Raw genomic sequence first — 23,649 nt, forward strand, 5'->3', positions numbered from 1 at the left:
TATATTTTCTTATATATTATTGTATTAAAAAATTGCAAATATTGAAAACTTACATTTTATTTTTAAATTTTCAGAATTACACTTACCTAAGTATTTAATACCATTGAATATAAACTAATTTAGTATTGCTTAAATTTACTAGCGCGTGATATTAAAATTATAAAAAACCAGAATAATAACAATGGCCACGATTTAGGTGAAATGATTCAGTCATGGGGGTTGGTTAATAACAGATGGAAAGACTCTTCATATAAGAGAGCTTAAGCTACATATAGCAGAAATGTGAATTAGCTGTGTACTGTTGTCATGCCCCAATAATATTCCCCTCCAAAGGTTCCCGATACCAGTTTTACTTTGTTAACTTTTTAAGGAGATTTCTGGTGTTATATTGGGAGCTGTTCGAATAATGAGGTGCATACATGGATGAGAGCCATGAACACTCAATACAAGCCCCCAGAGACGGATCCGTGCCGTAGAAATAAGATGTCTGATGTCCTAATGTACACCTGTGAGGGGGGGGGGGAATAGCGAGGGTAACAAAAGAGAAGATGGCTGGATGACATCTGGGACTAGACCGGATCGTCTTTTGCAAATTTACTGAGGTCAGAGTTTCTTTCAGGCATCATTTCGGAGGAGGGGGGGGGAGTGGCTCTGCGCCCAGAACGAAATGGAATTTATATACAATACATACTTTTACAAATGTCCACCCTTCCCCTGAAATTTAAGTCCCCATCCCTGAAAATTTCAAGTACGCTCCCCAAAAAATCAATTATTTATATTTAATTATATTACAGTTTCGATGAATAATAACAATATTTGTGATCATGTGTGTATAATTAGATGTACTAGTCACAGCTTTACTTATTTCCAAGTGTTATTCACTTTGATGGATGCTAGATTGAAAGAAAACTAGACTTTTGAACATAATTTCTGCATTTTAGACCATGGTATGGCTAATCCAATTGATCATTATCAGTATTTTTAGCTGTCCTAAACAATGTAATCATTGGTCTAACAATACAAAATCAGTATACAGCTTAATTTTCGCGTGATTAGCCATATTTCGTGATAAATGATTTTATTTTTCAATAAATGTACATGGGGCCGTTCGTTACTAGCGTCCCATTTATGGGACGTTTTTAAAAAAATTCGATATTTAAAAAAGTATCGATTTAAAAAAAAATCTATAGTCATTCTTTCATTCAGTGCCCAAAAGCTAAACCATATCAAAAAATTATAAAAATTTGAGACCTTGGGATAATATGGGTTAAATCAACTATAAATACACACAATATTAAATGGAAAACATTACAGCGTTACGAAGGCTTACCTAAACTACTCGACTCGATTTACCTAACTCTAGTATGTAGGTTTGCCCGATAGTCCGCTTAACTCGAATGGATGCGTTACTGAAGTTTTTAAAGGCAATGGAAATTGATAAAAATTTAGATCACACGCTATTGATTTTGTATGTCGAGATAAAAAAGACAGGTTAGCTCTAATTCACCTGCCTAATTGACCGTCAGAAAATACTGCATTCTTTATTAGGTTAATTCAAGAAAGCACAAACGTTTTGATATTTTAATCTAACGCTGTGTGTATTTTTTTCTTTTATCGCACCCTGGCAGAACTTGACATTGGTAATGTTATTCAGAACTTAAAGGTGAAATTTGATCACGTCACGACATATAATATACTAGACTTACTGTATCTGGTGCATGACGATAAGAACACGGTTCCAGCACATGGGTTTTTTTTCTCTAGGTCACGGAATCATTCCCAAAACCGTAGGTCATTTTTTTTGCTTGGCAGGTTTTATAAAAATAAAGACTCAAGTTGTTTTTAAATTTTTAAATGAAACATCTCAGTTTTTAATATGTTTCGTTTTAAATGTCAGTAATAGAAATAGCGTGTGATTAATAGTGTGATAATAAAAAGTGTGAATATAAGAATCACACTTTTAAAAATGTTCAAATTTTAATTGGTGCACTTGTTTATTTTCAAGACAATATATCAGTCTAACTCATGGGTCTCCAAACTTTTCGGTCCGAGGGCCGCTTTAACTATCAAATTTCAGTTCGGGGGCCAGTTTCTTCCAGGTATGTCTTTGATTTTTCTAAGCAAAGCTCCTCAGCCATAACCAACAAACGATTTTTCCTTGGACAAAAAGATCTCCGCAGGCCGGATGATAGGACTTCGCGGGCCACATCCGGCCCGCGGGCCGTAGTTTGGAGACCCCTGGTCTAACTGAACATAAATTAGATACCAAAGCTACAGTATACCCCATAGAAAGAACATTCCATCTGATCTTACCTGTATTGTTTAAAGTGGTGTTCATCGTTTCTGTAAAATCCTCATGCAGTTGCTGGTTTCCAATACCTGTAATTTCTTTGCTCTTACTTTCATTCGCGTTTATAACTACATAAGAAACAGTTATAACATAATTAATTTTGAATGAATAAAAAACTTAATAAATACAATCGTTAAAATATACATATAGAGGTTCCTACATTGTTACCCAGAGGCAGACAAATTGAGACACTTGATATTGTGCTATAAGCACACCGTTTATTTGAATTCTTGAGAAAAAAAAAACACCTTTTGAAAGGATACTGGCGGAGTTTCATTTTAATTCAAATAAAAAAGAACAACTTTTATCTGAACCTGATTTCTCTTCTATGGTGCTCGCTGCCTCTTCTAAAAGTACGGACAGGTTCCCATAGAGTAGGTGTTGGTTTCCCAGTTCTATGCTTGAATTGCTAATACTTTCATTCTGCATTAAAACTGAAAACAACGAATATTAAGTCTACTTAGAAGTGCATGTACGCTTGCGTGAGAAATTGTGCACTGGGGTTTAGTGTGTGTGTGTGTGTCTGTGTGTCGGTGTGTGTGTCGGTGTGCCTGTTTGTCTGTGTGTCTGTGTGTGTATCTGTGTTTGTGTGTGTGTGTGTGTCCGTCCGTCCGTCCATCCGTCCGCCTGTCTGTCTGTCTGTGTCTGTTTGTCTGTCTGTTTATGTGTGAGTGTGTGAGTGTGTGTGTTCGCAGGTTACCAGATTCTATCCGGCACCAAAAAAAAAAAAAAATTATAAAGCTAAAGCAGCTTTTGAAAATCACCTGTAGCGTTTACAGTTGTTTCCCCTGTTTCCATATCCCAGTCATCTTCGTCAATCATGTCACTGATGTTTGTATTTGTTTGAATCAAGAAATCGTTTTTGAATTCTTCTTCTATATCTCTCATTAGAAGATCCTTTAGCGCCTCAATATTACTTGCTGAAATGTTCCTTTCGTCGAAATCATTATTATATTCTAGAAAAAAAAAAGGCAAATAATGATCATCATTGTTGTTTAGGACAGTGTTGTATAATCTATATATTAACAGCACGTTTTTTATATACAAAAGTTATTTGAAAAGTAAGATGAGTAGGCTATACAACACATATATATACACACTATCTCTAACATAAATACGCACAAAAACAAACGTACACGTATACAATCCTTACCACTATTTGTTTTGTTTCTTTCCAAAGCACATATCACTCCAAATATACATATAGTAACACACAGAATGGCTGTAAACTTCATTTTTTTACATCCAGGAGAACTATCTATGTCACCAGCATCTAATGTCGAAGAAAATTAAGTTTTGTAAACAGTATCTCAGAAAGACATATTTAAATATAAACTCCTCGGCGATAATTTAATATAACATACAATAGCCAAAATACGTATTGTCTATAATTAATTTAATGCTTTTAATTTACCTGTAAATCAATCAAAATGAATACACTGTAATTTATTTTAATGAGAGACTTTTCTAAACTTCTGCCACAAACACAAAACAGAATAATATTTCCCACGAGCCGTGCACAAATCTTGTTCAAGCGTCAACGGTAATCATATAACAAACACACTATTTAAAAACATTGGGTTGCCCACGGGATAACTGAAGCCTAGCCAGTTGAAACCAGCGTATTTACCAGTTTGTAAGGGGAAGCAACAGGGAAGTAGAACAAGTTTTGACATAAAGGAATCTTATGTCATTGCTGTGATGTTTTTACTTGTAATAGCATTTAAATATCATAAGTGATATGAACCACGTGACATAAGAAGTAGAGGCGTAGCTTGTGTTGTGTAGGGCGAGAAAGTCGGTTAAAAAAAGCTCATTCTGAGATGCATAACGTAATTTTACACAGTATTGAGACGGAAGAGCAAAAAAAAAATGTACAACATTTCCAAATTTTTAAAGAGCCACTATCATTTTTATGCACTTCAAGCATGGAGCCATTGCCACGGCGTTGGCCACAGCACAGTAGTGGGGCTGGGCCCACTACCCAGAGCCTCTTCCATGCATGTTATGAGGGGCGGGGTGAAAGGGGTCTCCCTCCCCCCGATCGAAATAGAATTCATATTGAAAATATATGCCTTTAACGATGGCCGCCCCATCCCCCTTCCTGGAAATTTTAGTACAACCCCCCTGGAAATAAAAGTCTCAAAGAAACGAAAAGTGCTAATGCCCAGCGACTGTCAGCTGACCATATACGTTTTACTCCACCTATTTTCTTTGTTTTTCATTTTGTTAAAAGTTATCTTTGTTTTTACAGTATAAAACTTATTGTGTATTGAAAAAGATAATATAATTATTATGGAACTGGAGAGCTGCATATTTACACAAAAAAGAGCCGCATGCGGCTCGCGGGCTGCAGGTTGCCGACCTCTGGTATAAGTCAATGGTTTGTTACATGGGATCTATATCAATCGAACCCCATCGGTTCGGCGGAAGTCAAAACCCACACCCGACACACATGATTTATGATTGGATTCTGTCAGTGCGGATGATAAAAGTATTACGAAGGGTTCGGCGAATATGCATATAAATCTCGTGGGGTTCGGTAACACCAAAATACTGGTCTAAGTTGAAACAATGGACTACCACGTGACTTTGCTGATTGATTTCAATGTTGTCTACAGCAATTTGTGTGACACCTAATTAAATGTGATTGGTAAAAAGCTCACACCTCTTCAAATTAATGGAGGGTTGGGGGTGGGGGACGGCTTTTTCGCTAACGTCAATATCTATATATAAATGGGTGGGGGCGCAAAATCGATAGTTCGCCCCCCCCCCGCCCCGGGCGCCAAAATGGGTCGCTACACCTCTGATTAGAAAAAATCATATACAATTAGAAATATAAGGCACGAGAATGAGAAATAATCAAATGCAATAATACATATTTCAAACATGACGTACGAATGATTATATGCAAGACGTAATGGAAAGCCGTTATACCCGAAGCTAAGGATATGAGAAAAAGTGAAAAAAATGACTGTAATATTGTTCACAAAAATAAATTTGGGCTTCTTTAGTTCTAGCTTTGACGTCCACACATATACAATCTAACAACATACTTACTGTGAAATGCATCGCTTCTTTTAAAATCATTTTATGTAGATTAAGGTAAAGATATTACAGTTGCTTCCTTTTATCATACCAGCAAGATTAAAACGTATATGAAACTGATCTTTTTGTGTCAAGAAAAATAGCCTAATCGTAAAATCATTAAAACAGTTATATAAGGATCGGCTAAATAACAAATACGTACGTTAAGCTTGATGATTATCCTAATTATAGAAACATAACTATTGAGCTGACACACCTAGAGCATTAAAATACATTCGATACGGATAGTTAACCAAGCGTGCCCCCTTGTGACTTGATCATGTGCCAGACACCAGGAAGTTTTCGATTCCAGACATGACATTCATTCGTTGGGTATAACCAGTGTTTCTTCCAGACTTTTTTCTCCGGGGGGGGGGGCACTAGAAATTTTCTGGGGGGGGGGGTTGACTTTCTTTGGAGGGGGGGGGGCGGACACTATTAAAAGTATATATTTTCTATATAAATTATATACATTTCGTTTCGTTCGGGGGGGGGGGGGGCGGTAGAATTTTTTCGAGGGGGGGGGGTGCAAAGCCCCCCCCCCCCCGAAGAGGTGCCTGGAAGAAACTCTGTGTATAACACAAAAACGTTTATATGCAAATAAGCTAGTTTTTTTTTTAATTTAGCATTGGTTTACCAGATTAATGTTAATAAATATTAATAATCAATACAAATAATAGTAAGTAAAAGTTATATTTCGTACCTTGCTGTCAATCGGGCAGGTGAAGTAGAGTTAACCTGTTAAAATGATTTCGGCATATCGAGGGATAGTGTGGTCTGCACTATGACCAACCGCCTTTAAAGCATATTACGAGCTGGTATTTTCCCGTTTAATCTGATTAGCGGTTTTGGTATTGGAAGGGATCCCCATTGTTACAATGACTTTGATTTTCAGCCAGCTTTTCTTTTTGGATTTGCTTCCATAGTCTATGTCCAACCAAGAACATACTACAATGCAGCAGTTGTTTAATTTTAGAGCCTCATCTGCTCGAGGGTTCGTACACGAGATTTTTCAGTTTAGCAACCATGAGCTTTACCGACTCGACCACGCCGACCCCTTACATACCCGTTTAATTTACACGATTAAAACGACGACAACCTAACATGCCTAATTGAATATTAGAAAATACCAGAAATAAGCATGTCGTTTATTTTAATTTATTTTGTTGTAGCTATGTACTGTGTAAAAACCTGTTTAAATCAGAACATTAACAAAAACATCTAATTGTTACGTCCCTTACATGTCCCCGGCTTGTGTGTGTGTGTGTTGTGTGTGCTGGAACGACAGGTACCCTCCCTTTTGTGTATCGTTGAAGCCCTTGTTTGAGTCAAAAAATAAGTACTGTATTCCTATAACTTTTCATTTTAATTTTTATATTATTTTATATTATTTCAATGACTTAGCTAAATTTATCGTGTTTTCTGTAAACTAAAATAAAATCTCATTGTACCGACATAAGTGTAATTACAGCCAAGCTGCAGGAAGTGAATTGACGAGGGCACAACCCTGTAATATTCCACGTCCGTCTTTCCCACACTTTTCCTTATGATATTTTATGTTCAACCCGCAGCCCCACATTTGAATGACTGGGGGTGTTAAGTCATGCGTCGATGCCCAGGGAAACTTATCTCAGTCACCAAGTGTAAATTTAGAAGACTTAAAGTCGACGTATAGCTAGGAAATTTTTAAATTTATTTTTAATGGGTTTTTTTAAAAGCATTGATGGAAAACGTAACTATTTTATCTTACAATCAGAAATGTTTGTTATTGGGGAGTGGGGGTGGATAATGGAGGTCCGTAATGACGGTGTGTGATACGGAGGGGGGGGGGGGGGTCAGATTGTGTGAAGTCTCACTTTTGCATTATAAGAAAGTTATGTTAGAAAACTAATTTTAACAATTAAAAAATCTATGTGGATCGAGATCAATCAGAATTTTTAGAAACAACAATAAATTTTTACACTACAATTTTGAGGGGAGTTGTTGGCTGAAGTATGACGTCATTTTTGTTTGAAGGGGGGGAGGTCTGGCTTTTTGTGACAATTTGTCACGGAGGGGAGGATGGACGTAAAAATACGTAAATAGGCGTGACGTCATATATAGATGATCAAAATTATAAAACTTCTTTAATGCTGTGTGCGCTAATGTTGTACTGTAGCCCAGTAGCGTTGGCAGGTAAAGCTCCAGCAAAGTTTAAGCAGGGTCTACGTCTTTTCTACAGATCAGCGCCGGTAGTTTTCGTCTCTTTCATATTTCTCACCTTAGGGAATCTTTTACTACGACGTTTTATTCAGTTTTTCTTTTCTTTTAAATATCTCTCAAGTGAAACATTGACGCCCACCCCCTCACAAGCATGTCCACCGTCTCACGAAAAAACAAAAGAAAACATATAATTCAACCAGAAATTTCTAGTACTCCCCTTCCCCTTGACAAAATATCTAAAAGAAACCCAGGCTTTATTTAACTCGGTAATATTAATGTAATATACCGTAACGAAATCTTGCTCTAGAATTCTACAGTTTGTGAATTTATTAGTCACATCTAGGTCTAGAATAACCCGATTTAACTCTTACCCTACTTTCATCCTATTCTAACAGAAACCTGATTTAAACATGCTAATAAAAATGGGGGGGGGGGGGGATCAGAGTTTCTTCCAGGCATCTCTTCGGGGGGGCAAAGCCCCCCCGAAAAATTTTTACCGCCCCCCCGAACGAAATGAAATTTATATAATTTATATAGAAAATATATACTTTTAACAGTGTCCGCCCCCCCCCGAAGAAAGTTTACCGCCCCCCCCGAAGATTTCAAGTGCCCCCCCGGAGAAAAAAGTCTGGAAGAAACACTGGGGGGGATTCGAATTTATTTTCTATAAGCTAATAATATTCCTTAAGGTACATTTCCCTAGAAGCAACATCATATAACAAAGTCGGTTTGCTGTAGTTAAATATGTTCTTTTTTCCTTCACAGGAAGAAATAAAATATTTATATATATTCTTTGCACCAACCAGTCCGTCATATTTAAACTATTTTACGGATGTGCTTGAACTTTGGGCTGCTTTTTTTCCATATCTGCGTGTTAAAGTACAACGATTTCCCTTCCTCTCAAAGGTAATTAAAAACACCTTTATGATAACAATCTTTAAAAGCACTCAAAATAAAATAAAACACAGTTTCTGCTTAAGATATAAACTAGACCCAGTTTCCAGCTCGCAAATGGTCTATCTGCTGCAAAGGGACAACAATCCAATATCCCAGGTGTCCGTTCAAAAACCCGCTGGACAATAAACCCCTGGACCTAAACCATCGATTTAAACCCCTTCGACTTAAACCCCCGGCGATATAAATTCCCTGGACACAAAAAAAACAATCGAGGTTTATATAAAGAAAAAACAAAAATATGACGAGAAACAAAATTAATAATTAAAAACAAAACAAACTTTAGAAAAAACAGTATTTTATTAAACATAAAAAAGAGATATTGTACGCGATGCCTCTCAAATACTCAATAATAATGGGCTTATTAAAATTTTTAACAGCTGTTTAAATTCGAGCGCTGCTTTCAAAATTTTTTTTTCTGTTTTCGTAACCAGTGACCTGAATTCATCTGTGTATAATAAACCTCTTGGAGCGATTTTGCCTGTTTGATAAGGTCAATCATAATAGAAGTTATACGATTTGTGGAGAAATACATTTGATGTTATATTTATACCATGCTTCTGTGTGCCAAGGTGGATATGAATCAAGCATCCGTCGGTGAATCTCTCACATCTTTTGTATTGTTAAAAATGTGTTGCTTTGATCCGCACGGCTCCAAAAGATGGATGACCTATTTCTAAGGTGTTGTCGATGCGCGATTTTTTTTATTTAATACGACTAAGGCCACACCTTGACTTTCTAATAGTATACTTTTATGTAGAAACTTTTTTTAGTCGTTAAAAATTACATTACTATAATTAATTTTTTTTGGTTCTCATCATCGTTATTATTTCCTTATATAAACCTCAGTCGGGGGTTTATATCCAGGGGGTTTATATCCAGGTTTTTTTTTACCGGCAGCCAATATCCCATTACAACCACCCATTATTGTCTTTTAACCCTAAATAAATCCCTGTTCTTTGTCCTTGTCCCTAACTTCCACCCAATCTCTTTAGGACAGGGGTCTCCAAACTACGGCCCGCGGGCCGTATGCAGCCCGCGAGGTCCTCTTATCCGGCCCGCGGAGATATTTTGTCCACGGAAAAAAACGTTTGTTGGTGATGGCTGAGGAACTTTGACCAGAAAAATAAAAGACATGCCAGGAAGAAACTGGCCCCTGAACTAAAATTTGATAGTTAATGCGGCTCTCGGACTGAAAAGTTTGGAGACCCCTGCTTTAGGACATTAATTTATGACGTCCATGCGGGATAAGGGGTTTTACTTAAAGTGAGAGTACCAATAAAAACCTTACATTACAGTAAATAATACAATGGCAAATGGAAACCTTCAACACAACAAATAAAGAAAAAAAAAGGTTTTAGTTGGAATAATATTTGCGTGTGCTTTAATTTAAAATAGCAGCGTACGTGATGATGAATGACACATACAAAGGTGAATGATATTTTAACTAGATAATTGCCTAGCAGTAAATAAAGTAATGTCTTTGTTGATCTACAGAAGTGGAAGATAAAGTATAATTAATTTAATACGATAGGCATTAAATTTAAATTATAATATATTAAAATAAACAAAGCGATGTTTTAGAAATTTCATTATAGTCCAATAATTACTATTTTAAAACACGATGTAATTCATTATACGATGTATGGCTTCATATGTAATAATAAATGAATACACATAAACTGCAAAACACTATGGGGTCATCCATAAATGACGTCACACTCGTAGGGAGGAAGGGGGGGTCCGTAATTTTGTGACGGTTTGTGATGAGGTGGAGGGGGGGGGGGTCAGATGGTGCGACGTCACACGTTTGCATTATAAAAAACAATGTTAGGAAAAGAATTGTAGACGCTATTTCGCGTTTTAGAAAACCGTTTTAATAAATTGAAATAGGAATTGATTAAAATACTCTATTTTGACATAGTTCAACAAGATTTTAGAAAAATATAGATGTTTAAAAAAAAATTCAACTGCGATTTTGAGGGGGGGGTTGTAGGCTGAGGTGCAGTAGCGTACGCAGGGGGGGGGGGGAGCAGGGGGAGCGTCCGCTCCCCCTCTTGCAATTTTCAGCAAAGTGGCGCCTTTTTGGAAACTTTTAAACTCAAAGTTTTAAACAATGATATTTGTTAAAAAAATATTTTTGGTCGGCACATCTATGTAAATCACAAGATTTCTTTTCATGCAGCATTTAAACATTATTGTACTAGTCTAGTAGTGTTTACGTTTACAACACGTATTAACAGCTGCATCATTTGCCATTCTAAAAATTCTAAAAAACCTCTACGGGTAGTACCACTTGGCAAGAGGGGTGTTACATTTAAGGCAACTGTATAATGTATTTGCTTACGAATAATTGAATTAGAAAATGTTATACATAAAACTTCACACATAATTACTTTATATATATACAGTTTGAATCGTGTGATTAATTTTTTAACAATTACAATACAGAAACAAAAACAACTGATGTGGCACCTCTATTTTAATTTACTGATGTGCAAACTGTGCATTGGTGGAAAAATTTTGACAAGGTCAACAACGTCATCACGATGAAGTAGTAGTATTCTTACAGTTTGGGAGATAGTGATTACGATTACAAATTATATGAAACAGTTACAACCCCCCTCCCCCATGGACCCCTCTGTAAAAAAAAATATTGTCATAATACCACTGCTACTTATTTAAATCTATTTCTGTAATATATATTTGTATAATATATATGTATCTTTAGAACAGTCATCTAAAAACTGACTCTATGTTCACTCTGAGTTGGTTATCTCCCCCCCCCCCACACACACACCTCACCACCACAATTGTGTAGAGTGACATTAATGTCACACCTAGGTATACACTGGGTTGGATAATTGACCTAAAGTCACCGGACAGTGGTGAATGAAGTTGAACCCCCCCCCCCCAACCCACCCCGAACTTATCTGTTAAGTACATGTAGAAAAACGCGTAGTGATGTACCAAAGTACCAAGCCGCCAAAAAAATTAGCTTTTTAAACGTAAAACTCTGTGAATATTGTTTTCGCAATTACCAGTAAAAAGGTGTGTGATCAATACAGTGATCTAACCCATAGCTATCACTATGTTAAAAAACGATCTTTAAAGCAGTAGTTATTTAAAAATATATGATCTGAACTAAAAGACGGATATTTAATTAAATGTAGGCTTTTATTCCGAATATTTTGCTATTATATCGAAAAGCGTGGTTTTATACCAACTCTGATATTAAAAACTTTCATTATGCTGTCATATGATTATAGACAAAAACATGTTGTAAAGACGAATAGTGTTAAACAATTTCATTATATTCTACGGTAATTATTTATTTGTTTTGACATTTATAATTAAATGTGTAGATATATACATATTTATATTAAGAGAGTGATTATTTCCCCTATTACACTTGTCTTAAATAATTTCCCAGGAATGATTATGTAAGAAATTTGTTTACAAGAATTACAAAACAGATTGTGTTACGTTCATTGTTTTTGGTTGTAGTGTGTATATATATATATATATATATATATATATATATATATATATATATATATATATATATATATATATATATATATATATATATATATATATATATATATATATATATATATATATATATATATATATGTTTAGATTGATATAATTTTTGCTTTGTCGGCCTACATTGTGTAATTATATATATATATATATATATATATATATATATATATATATATATATATATATATATATATATATATATATATATATATAGAACGCGTTGAAAATTCGGCGCCTTTTTTTTTGCTCTTTTCGCTCCCCCTACAACGAAAACCTGGATACGCCTCTGCTGAGGTGTGACGTCATTTTAGGGGGTGGTCTGGCTTTTTGTGACGATGACGTGTGACATGAGCAGGGGGGGGGGGAAAGAAAAGCGTAACGTCATTTATGGATGACCCCTGTAGAGAAAAACAAAACACAAATCTCATACACCAATTACCAATTTAGCTAGCATTCAACTATTCTGCTGAAATTAATAATAATATTAAAAAACAATTTAAGCTAAAATATACATCAAAATGGAACTTATTCTAGAGCAACAGTAGCATTTAAATTTAAACAAGTCCACAGTTTATTTTCTTTCATAATCATTTTCCTTAAACATTTTTAAATGGCATTTACTATTCCATCCTTTACAAATGTAGTTTCGTAAATGATTAAACAGTGAAAATAAATCATTTATAATATTTCATTAACAACTGAAAGACATTACCTCAGGTAATAAATAATGCAAATTTTAAGAAAATATTTTTTTTTTAAATCTGCATTTAAGAAAATCATAAATTCAGATAGGATATAAAAAACTATGTAATGTGACACATTTCTTTATTGCATGTAAAAAATGTTGAAAGTAATATATATATATATATATATATATATATATATATATATATATATTGATATTAATTTTAACTATTTGTTATAAATGATAGCATAATGTTTTTAAATAAGATTTCATAATGCGAACCATGAAAGTTTTATGTATTACTGATAGTAAATGGTAGAAGTAATGTTAAAAATTATTCAATTAGATTATTAGAAGATATTACTAGCTAAGTCATAATTACAGTGACAGTTTTTGACAACTTTTAAAGCAAAATTTGATGCAGCATATTTTTTTGAGATAAAAGCCATTGTTAGTTCATTTAGAACTGTAAGGAGATTTGTTTTTGGTTACATTTTTATTATATATTTTAAATGATGTTTATTAATTTGACACTGGTTAACAATTTTAAAAATTAGCATTTAAACACACACCTGAAACTAAATAATAGTGCTTAAAATATACCAGCCTTTTCGATTTACCTTGGTAAGCTTCTTAGGGAGTTTGGTTTTTTAAATAGATTTGGTTGTAGTTGTCATTGGTTTGGTTGTACTTGTTGGTCTGGTTGTAGCTGTAGCTGATTTAGCTGAAGTTGTTGTCCCTATAGCTTTTATTGGTGTAGTTGAAGTAGTGGTTTGTTTTGTTGTGTATGCTGTAGTTTTAGTAGTAAATTATGTTGCTTTCCTTGTGGTTGTTGTTGGTTTGGTTGTAGTTGTGTTTGGTTTGGCTAAAGTTGTTGTTGATTTAGTTGTCGTTGTAGTTGGCTTTATTGCTGTTGTAGTTGATTTCAATGTAGTTGTTGTTGGTTTGGTTGTAGTTGGTGTGGTTGTAGTTGTTATTAGTTTAGTTATTGTTGTTGTTGGTTTTATTGTGGTTGTAGTTGGTTTGACTGTAGTTGTTGTTGTCTTCATTGCAGTTGTTGTTGGTTGGGTTGTAGTTGGTATGGTTGTAGATGTTGTTAGTTTAGTTGTGGTTGTAATTGGTTTTAATGTAGTTGTTTTTGGTTTTGTTGTAGTTGGTATTGTTGTAATTGTTGTTAGTTTAGTAGTTGTTGTAGTTGGAATTGTAGCAGTTGTTTTGTTTTGGTTGTAGTTGATTTACTTGAAGTTGTTGTTTGTTTTGTTGTAGTTGTTGTTTTGGTTGTACTTGGTATGATTGTAGTTGTTGTTAGTTTAGTTACAGTTGTGTTTGGTTTGGCTAAAGTTGTTGTCAATTTAGTTGTCATTGTAGTGGGTTTTATTGTTGTTGTAGTAGATTTCATGGTAGTTGTTGTTGGTTTAGTTGTAGTTGGTGTGGTTGTAGTTGTTGTTAGTTTAGTTATTGTTGTAGTTGGTTTTGTTGTGGTTGTAGTTGGTTTGACTGTAGTTGTTGTTGTTTTGGTCGAGTTGTTGTTGGTTTTGTTGTAGTTGGTATGGTTGTATTAGTTGTTAGTTTAGTTGCTGTTGTTGCTGGTATTGTTGTAGTTGGTTTTGTTGTAGTTGGTATGGTTAAAGTTGTTGTTAGTTTAGTTGCTGTTCTAGTTGGAATTGTTGTAGTTGGTTTTGTTGTGGTTGAAGTTGGTTTGACTGAAGTTGTTGTTGGTTTCGTTGTAGATGTTGTTTTGGTTGCAGTTGTTTTTAGTTTAGTTGTTGTTGTGGTTGTGGTTGTAGTTGTTATTGTTGTAGTTGGTTTTGTTGTGGTTGTAGTTGTAATTGGTTTAGATGTACTTGATGTTTTTGTAGTTGTTGTTTGTGGTATAGTTGTGGTGGTTAACATTGTGGTTGTGGTACTAGTTGGTTTGGTCGTACTTGTTGTCTGTGGACTTGTAGTTTGATGAGTTGTAGTTGTTTGTTGTACTGAAGCTGTTGTTGTTTTGGTTGTGGTTGTCTGCATTGTTACCATTGTCTTTCCCTTAATACAGTGTTTGACAAAAAAAAGTAATGTGGTGAGAAAGCAACAATTATAATTAAGCTATTAGCATGTTAAAAACTATTCAACAAAGGAGCACTTAAAGTGTTATATATATATATATATATATATATATATATATATATATATATATATATATATATATATATATATATATATATATATATATATATATATATATATATATATATATATATAACCAGTATAGTAGACATTATTGGAGAAAAAAGGTCATTTTAGTTTAGTCACTTTTAGTTTCATATCATGCATTAACCTACCAGTGGAACATGCACGTTGGAATATGCTGCAGCATTTTGGCTGTTTCTAGCATACATGGCTAAGTGTCACATTTATTAATGATAGTTATTTTGATAAGTTTTATCCGTGACATTTTTTGAGACTATTTAACCTAGGCATATTGTCACGGTTAGTGTTGTCTTTTAGGTCAGTTAAGTCCAAGCTAATTTTAATTCACTGCCTGAAATCTAGTACTGGATTTTGATAAAACAAATATGCAATATAGATTTCCATTTGTTTAAAAATAATTTAAATTTAATAAATAATGTAATAGACAATACTCACATTAGGCATTCCACATATTCTTGATAATTTTAAATGTAATTGATACACTCATTCCTTGATGTATTTGTCATTGCTGTTATGGTTAAATTTATAAAACAAAAGGTGTTAAAATTCGTTTATGATTAGTATTGTTTACAATAATAATTAACTTATTGTTTTGGACTTGTTTAATCACTTGTATCTGCATGTTTGTGTTTGCACATTAACTAAATGTTAAGTTGTCAATAGATATGTTAAGAAAATGTTTTGCTAGTAGTACCAAAAAGGTGTTGATAAAATACTTAAAGCACTCATTAAAATATGCTAAATTCACACACACACACACACATATATATATATATATATATATATATATATATATATATATATATATATATATATATATATATACATATATATATAATTGAAATAATTGGAATAATTGAAAAATTACAGATAAAAAAGAGACTAGCTCACCAATGCATACAACATTATTAGTGCTAAGTATAAAGCCAATGTTACAAAAACATTGAGCTGTTCCATTTATAACTGTACATCCGTAACTGCAGCTTAAATTAGAATTGATGTATGGATCCACTGCTAGAAAATATAAAATATATATTTGTCAAAAATATATCATATTCAGATTAAATGTTTAGTCTTTTAAATGTAAAGCTCAAAGATTTGAATAATATTTTGACCTAAATTCTAAATATTTCAGATTCATTGACAATTAGTCTCTAGTTTGATTTATAAAATTTTAAAAATTAACAATAATAATTAATGACTAGATTGATTTTAGTTTTATCCTAAAATTTTAAAATTTTTTATTCAGTAACTTTAATATAGATGCATAATGTGAGACTTAATTGGTAGTATACCATTTAATTAATGATCTTTTTTTAAAAAAAAAGACATTATTAAGAATATAACCTTTAATTTTATTACAACTTTATTTTTTTGTTACTTTAATTACAGTGGTACCGCAATAGAATGTTAAAACTGATCATATTCAATGTAAATGCACTTTTCAAAACCATTTTATTTTTTTTGTACTTGTTTTATTTTATTTTTTAAATAAATCATTTATAAATATGATTTTAAAATAAAAAAAAAACAACACTTTAAAACAAATTGCATGGGGGGGGGGGGGGTAATAGATTCATGAAATTTCAATTAATTTTATTAGGTAAAACCGCTCTTATCTTTGAGTTAATTTGCATATTAGCAAGGTTAAGGAATAAATTTGTATCTCAAAGTATTACTGTATTTATAAATTAAATGTTTAAAATTACCATCTTTTTCACATGTCTTTCTGTCATCCTTTTATCTATAACCAGGATAACAGTCACAGTAGCTACTCCCTGGAACATTCAAACAGATCTGCTCACAGCCAGATTGGCCATTATTACATTCATCTATATCTGCAGGCATAAAATAAATAAAAAATTATGTATTCATGAAATTTATTTTTTCAATTTGATGTATCAACAATTGAGGACAATGTTTAAGTTCAATTTATAATATTTGAACAGTTATTGCAATTACACACTATAGACCTTCATTGTAAAATACTCATCTAATATTTACTGTCAGTCCATATTCGTATGATACATATAAACTAAATAGTCGGCCAATGCGCTTCCTATCTAACTTAGAAAATATTTTTAAACAATAAAAATCCCTCAGATTTGGCAATCCTATTACAGACATGTAAAGGGTCGGCGTGGTCGAGTCGGTAAAGCTCATGGTTGCTAAACCGAAAAAGTCTCGAGTTCGAACCCTCGGGCAGATGAGGCTCGTTAGCTGGGGACAACCACTCTTCTAGGAGAGACGACTCCAAAATTAAACAACTGCTGCCTTGTAGTTTGTTCTTGGTTGGACAAAGTGTCACAGCCTTTTTGTGTGACTGGGTTCACGTTATAAACTAAAAGGAAATACCAACCACATTACTGGAGATTTCACAATTTTATTAATATTAGATCTACATATTCAGAATATACTCCATAATAAACTCCACTTTCATTTCGTCATCTTTCTTGTTTTCCCGCCTTCTACCTCTCGCTTCCTTTCCTTTCACGCATGCGCACACCCACCCTATATTTATATTTTATCTCGCCTTATTATTACACACACTCGCAACATACATTCATATACATTTAACTGTTATACAAAGGCTATGGAAGCAAATCCAAAAAGAAAAGCAGGCTGAAATCGGAATCAATGGCCTCAATGGCTCATAACCAGTTGAAACGTAACGCTTAATTGTGTTGGAGGGGTGGTTGAGTCGGCAAAAAGCTCATGGTTGATAAATTCGAACCAAGTCTCGAGTTCAAACCCACTAGCAGATAAATCTCGATCCTACTAATGTTTTTAAACTTACAATCACACTTGTGATTATCTTTGCTGTTTATCTTGTAACCAGGATGACAACTACAGGTAAACCTTCCAACACTGTTACTACAGTTCTGTGAGCAAATATTTTCCTTGCATTCATCAACATCTGAACAAACAAAAAATCTTTGCATTATTTTTTAATAAACAAAAAAATTAATATACTAAATTTTATATTAGGTTTTAAGAAGCATAAACAACAAAGCTACACCTAGTTTTGACCATTTTTGTCTAGCTTGCCTCCACAACTCTAGACTTAAATTTCCCCTTGTGTTCTAACTGAATCACCTTCCCCATCATTCACTCAAGTTTAATTATGGGTACATAAATCTATTTACTAACTGAATAACTTAAAACTATTTGAAATATAGAATGAACTTTAACAAATTTGTTAAGCCATTAACTCTTACAAATGTTTAAAATGACATAAAATTTATTAAATTTAATTTTGCTTTTTTTGAAAGTTGATATATTTAACAGTGAGTGTAATAACAAACAAAAAAAAAACAATAAAAATACATAAAATCTGACTATATTACTGTTTAACTAATTTTAATTACCTTCACAGTGGATGCCATCTTGTGTAAGATTATATCCGTGTTTGCAAAAACAGCCTTGAATCAGTGGCGGAACTAGAAAAAAGGGGCCACCCCGCAAAAAAAAATTTAGGCCCCCCCCCTCCATATAAATATATATAAATATATATATATATATATATATATATATATATATATATATATATATATATATATATATATATATATATATATATATATATATATATATATAATATATATATAGATATATATATATATATATAGATATATATCAGTGTGAAAATCAGTTTAATATTATGTCTACCGTATGACCTCTATCATCATAGAGGTCAAAAGAATATAAAACATGAAAGCTTTCTGTAAATGATAGTGTCTCGTGTCATGTTTATTTTTATGTTTTTTTGTATTTATTTTATTAATTTTAAAAACATTTTCTTTTTATACAGTGTCATTCTTTAATAAGTAATTTATAAACAAATAATAATAAAGAGAAGTAATTGCTTTTTAATTTGTTTAGTACAAATCTATTAAAAAGAGACTTCTGAGCATCACTATTTGACTATTTGAAAAAGGGAAATAAGTAATGGAAGTGGTTTGAACGTTTGCTTATTTTTGATAAGTTTGATTGTAGGAGAAAGAGGACTCGGCTTTCACAGTGGTTTAAAAACGAAGGAAAAATGACCAAGGGGTGGTGTCTATAGAATAAAGATAATCCAACCGCAGCTACGGTAATCTTTTTTACAAAACAAACATTAAGTCAAAAATGCAAGAACATTTTTTTTTAACTATAACAATTTTTTTATGGTCGGCCGTGGGCCCCTAAATGGCGTGGGCCACCCCGCATTGCGGGGTCTGGCGGCACTGTAGTTCCGCCCCTGCCTTGAATGTCATTGCAGCCTTACTCACATGTTTTATTTAGTGATTTACACTGATTTTTTCAATAAAAAATAATTAATTGAAGATTTAAAATGTAACCATTCACATTTGTTTTTATTATTTTAATCAGTAAATAATACCAAACTTGAGAATGAAATGAGTTATTAAAATATCATCACCTGTTTTTATTTCAACACATGTATTATTTGCATGTTTATAACCAGAAAAACATGAACAATTAAATTTCCCTGGCATGTTGATACATATTTGATCACAGTTATCTAACTTGTTAGCACACTCATCAATGTCTAAAAGTCAACAAAATTGAACAATGCATATTACAGCAAGAATAAATTATATCAAATCTTGGATTTAATTGTAGAGAATACTATTGAATTTTAGATGGGAATTGTTCATAGGTTAATACTAACATTTTTACACTAAATCAGCATAGATAATTTATGTTACCCTATCATGTATTAATACATAGTTGTAAGCTCCTCTTTATAAATAATAGATTTGTAGTGTGTTCTTATTGCAGAACAGCTATTTCATACCTAAATAGGAGTGGATTTTGAAGCTATAAAAACTACTTACCTACACAAGTGTTGTTAATATTTTGGTAACCTTTAGGACAGTGGCATACAAAGCTACCAAATGTATTTTCACAGTCAGCAAAAGAATCACATGGTGATGTTTGACATTCATCAAAGTCTGTTAATATAATTGTTTTTTTCAAACAGACTTAATAAATATTAAATTTAACAATTATTATAAACAGTACATGCTATACGATTATTATAGAACTTGTTTATTTTACATTACTAAACATGTTTATTCTAAATAATTTAAACTTCAATTTTACTTATTCTATTTATTTGATAAATATTGGTTATAACACTTGTAAAAGGGAAAAGATATGCATTCTTTCAAGTATTTTTTTGCAGTTTATTTTCTGCTAGAATCATTTAAAAAGTCCACATTTTTGGAAGAGTTACTTATTCAAACACTTGGTAGCACTTGTAAATATAGAATAAAAGGTTACTATTTGTTATTAATTTTTTTCACACTGATTTACATTATATTACACCTAATACTAATAATGTACTTCTATAATTCATAAACAAAAACAATATATAAGAAAATCATACCTTCACACTTGGTTTTAGCAATGCTAAGATTAAATCCAACAGGGCATTTTACACAGTTAAAAAATAGTCCATTTTCGTGTTCTAAATTATGTGTAATATTTACACATCCTAATGGGCAAGGATTCGAAGCACAGCCATCACTAACTTCTTCACAATCAGCTCCTAGTAAAAGTTAACATGATTTAAGAAAAATCTAGTCTTAAACTACATTTTTTAAAGTAAATGCCTATTACATTATTACTTGTTTAAAAGTTAATTTTGAAGATAAAAAAAATGTTTTGAATAGAATTGAAAAAAAAATAGTATCAATCATCAACATGCCTGCATGGCCAGAGTTACGGTTGCAGGTTGCATATGAGAAGTAAGGAGATGAGGTAGGTCTGGTAACAGAAAAGTTACATGATCCTTGATTACTGCAACCAGTACAGAGAGTAAGAGACAACGGGAAAACTTCTGACTGCAGGTTTTTATCATCAACAGCTGTTATTCTGTGGGAGAAAATAGAACATATTTTATTAACAATTTTAAAAAAATGTTTTGTTATCATACTGCAATAATATAAATTGAAAATATTTAACATGTATGTTATAACGAGGAAAGAAAAATTATGTAAAAGTGCTTTTTAAAAAAAAATGTATTAAAAGATCACCCTAAGGAAAAATGTAATTGAAATTCATTTTAAAAAATATTGCAAGTGGATATTTTTTTCAATATGTTAATAGGTTCAAATTAAGAAAACCAACGTACCCTATTATTATTGGAATAAGATCTGTAATTATAAATATAAAGCTGGATGTTGCATCATGTGTTGCAGTGCTTTGCTCATGTTGCGTTTCAGTATAATTTACATTTGTTAGCACTATAAAGTGTGTTATGTTCCCATCAATATCAAAGCCACTGGCATTAAGGTAAAAAGGTTTATTTCTATATACTTCAAAACATGTTTGGTTTAGTTTAATAAGTGGTCCTTGATTTGCTGTAAAAAATATTAAAATTAAATATAAGTGTAATTTCTGAAAATAATATAGAAGTATTTAATTATTATTAAATATAAGTGTTTTTTCTTAAAACAACATAGAAATATCTATATATATAATTCTCTTCTGGGATCAGTTAGAAAACAAGCTGCAAGCGCGCCTTTGCAGTCCCCTCTCTTCCTCTCTATCACTACCACCCCCACCCCACCCCCACATTATCTGGAGAGCGGTGTTCACTCTGTTTACATTTTACAATCATAGAGACGGGTTTGGTGACGGCTATTAGGGGCAGATAATTTAGTTTGAAACGATTTTAAACTGAGAGGAGGTTACTAAGAGGAGGCTGCTTTCACGTGGGGGGGGGGGGTAGTGTTTTTAAGCAAATATTTTCAATGGCAGCATTGGTACTGTCGAATTCACAAATTATAAATTACTGAAAAGTAGAAAAAAAAACAACTAAATAGCGGCGTATGATACGCAGCGGGTCGGCTCGTTTATTTTATTAGAGATAAAACCACATAAAACCAAATATCTAAAAAGAAGCAATCTTAGTTTTTTTATTGTAATATTATATAAAAACTATGAAAAGCAACATGTTTACCCATATTGATGGAGTCCATTATAAACTGATCCGCTACTGTTTATGAATGTTTTGCTAAACTTTAATTTAAAGTTGAAATGTAATCGTAAATACATGGTATTTTAAATGTTCCATTACATAGTGTGTTGAAATAATTTGTCATTGTCTTATCTAGGTCATCATAAAATAAAAGATTGTTATTTGGATAAGAAAAAGTTGATGTGTTTTGTCCATAGGCATTCTGGAATAAACTTTCTGATTGGGTTATTGCCCCTGAAAAAGAAATCATTTAGTAATCTGAATTTCATATATATATATATATATATATATATATATATATATATATATATATATATATATATATAAAATTAGGATCCCAAAAGCTTTGAGTGGGGCTCTTTGTCTAGTTCTGTCGCTGCATGGTTACGTGTAGCTGTAACGTCTAGCACAGTGGTTCCCAAGCTTTTTCGAATGGCGACCCCCTTTTATAAAAAGTAAGTGACCCGCGACCCCCATACAATTAAAAAGCCGAAATTAGTATGGAATTTAATAAGCACTAAAATAAGATTTTCTAGTAGACTTTAAATATGAACTACTCTTGATAACTATTTTAATAGCATGACAAAAATTACATACTATTCACTAAACCTTCGGTTTTTAATTTTTAAAAATTTTGTTAACGCCAACCTATGTCATTATAATTATCTTAATTTTGTTTTTAATCGAAGAATTGTGTTGAAAATATATTCTCGAAAAGTCAATCAATTTTACGTTTGGGTATGAATGGTGAATACTGCACCAAAATTGTGTCTGCAGTTTTTCATCTTACGCGGAATCATTCTGCAAATCAAAGAATTCATCTTGTAATTCACCGGGAATGCTGGCAACATCAAGGTAAGAAGAGAATGGGTAATGCGTAAATGCAGATTCTTCTTTTTTCAACTCAGAGAAACAGCGATGCAGTTCGTTTTCAAGAGATTCAAGATGCCCAGAAATCGCTTCTTTCAGAATTTTAATTAACTCACAATCAGATTCATCTACCACACCGCAGTTTCTCAAATTTACAATATTTACAAGATTTATTTTCTTTACCGATTTTGCAGCTTTGATAAAAATGCCCCATATTATCATGGAAAGTTATAATATTCGTTCATTTTCCCTGAAGCTTCAGGTTAAGCTTATCTTGATGTTCGAACACATCTGCTAGGTATGATACTCTCTCCAACCACTCTATGTCGTTTTAAGAATACAAAAAAGTCTTGTTTCCTTTGCACTTCCAAGAACAATTTGATTTCAGATTTCAATTCAAAAACACAATTTACAGCATTTCGTTTGACAGCCAGCGTACTGTGGTGTAGAAGAGCAGAACCTCGTAATCTATATTAATGTTTTTGCTCAGTTCTTTGAAGGCTCCAGATTTTATATAATTTACGACTTATACAAGCAATGGACTCTTGATGTCGATTGGTTAGGGCAGTGGTTAGGGAGCTAAATCTTTTCTGTTTTCTGAAAGCCCGATTTTGAGCTAAACATAGATGGCGCACCATCCGTACAAACCCTCACCGCCGTTCTAACCCATTTTAATCATCCAGTTTAAAAAAAAAAGTATTTATTTTCTCCATGCTATCTTCACAAATGAGCAACTCTTCTTTGCTATCATCCGCATGAATAAAGACACAG

The 23,649-nt window shown here is 32.7% G+C and overlaps 1 protein-coding gene across 1 annotated transcript in view; it reads right to left on the minus strand.

Moving 5' to 3' along the window:
- Nucleotides 1-3,585, minus strand: part of LOC131955461 (uncharacterized) — a 36,094-nt gene extending 32,509 nt beyond the window's left edge. The window contains exons 1-4 of the mRNA XM_059319598.1: nucleotides 3,504-3,585; nucleotides 3,115-3,306; nucleotides 2,665-2,784; nucleotides 2,314-2,418 (exon numbers count right to left, since the gene is read on the minus strand). Of these exons, the coding sequence (XP_059175581.1) occupies nucleotides 2,314-2,418; nucleotides 2,665-2,784; nucleotides 3,115-3,306; nucleotides 3,504-3,585 (499 nt within the window). The remainder of the gene's footprint in view (nucleotides 1-2,313; nucleotides 2,419-2,664; nucleotides 2,785-3,114; nucleotides 3,307-3,503) is intronic.
- Between the last annotated feature and the right edge of the window lie 20,064 nt (nucleotides 3,586-23,649).

This window comes from Physella acuta, unplaced genomic scaffold (genome assembly GCF_028476545.2).
Source record: "Physella acuta isolate Inbredline_101_S28 unplaced genomic scaffold, ASM2847654v3 ptg001067l, whole genome shotgun sequence".
NCBI classification, from domain to species: domain Eukaryota; kingdom Metazoa; phylum Mollusca; class Gastropoda; family Physidae; genus Physella; species Physella acuta.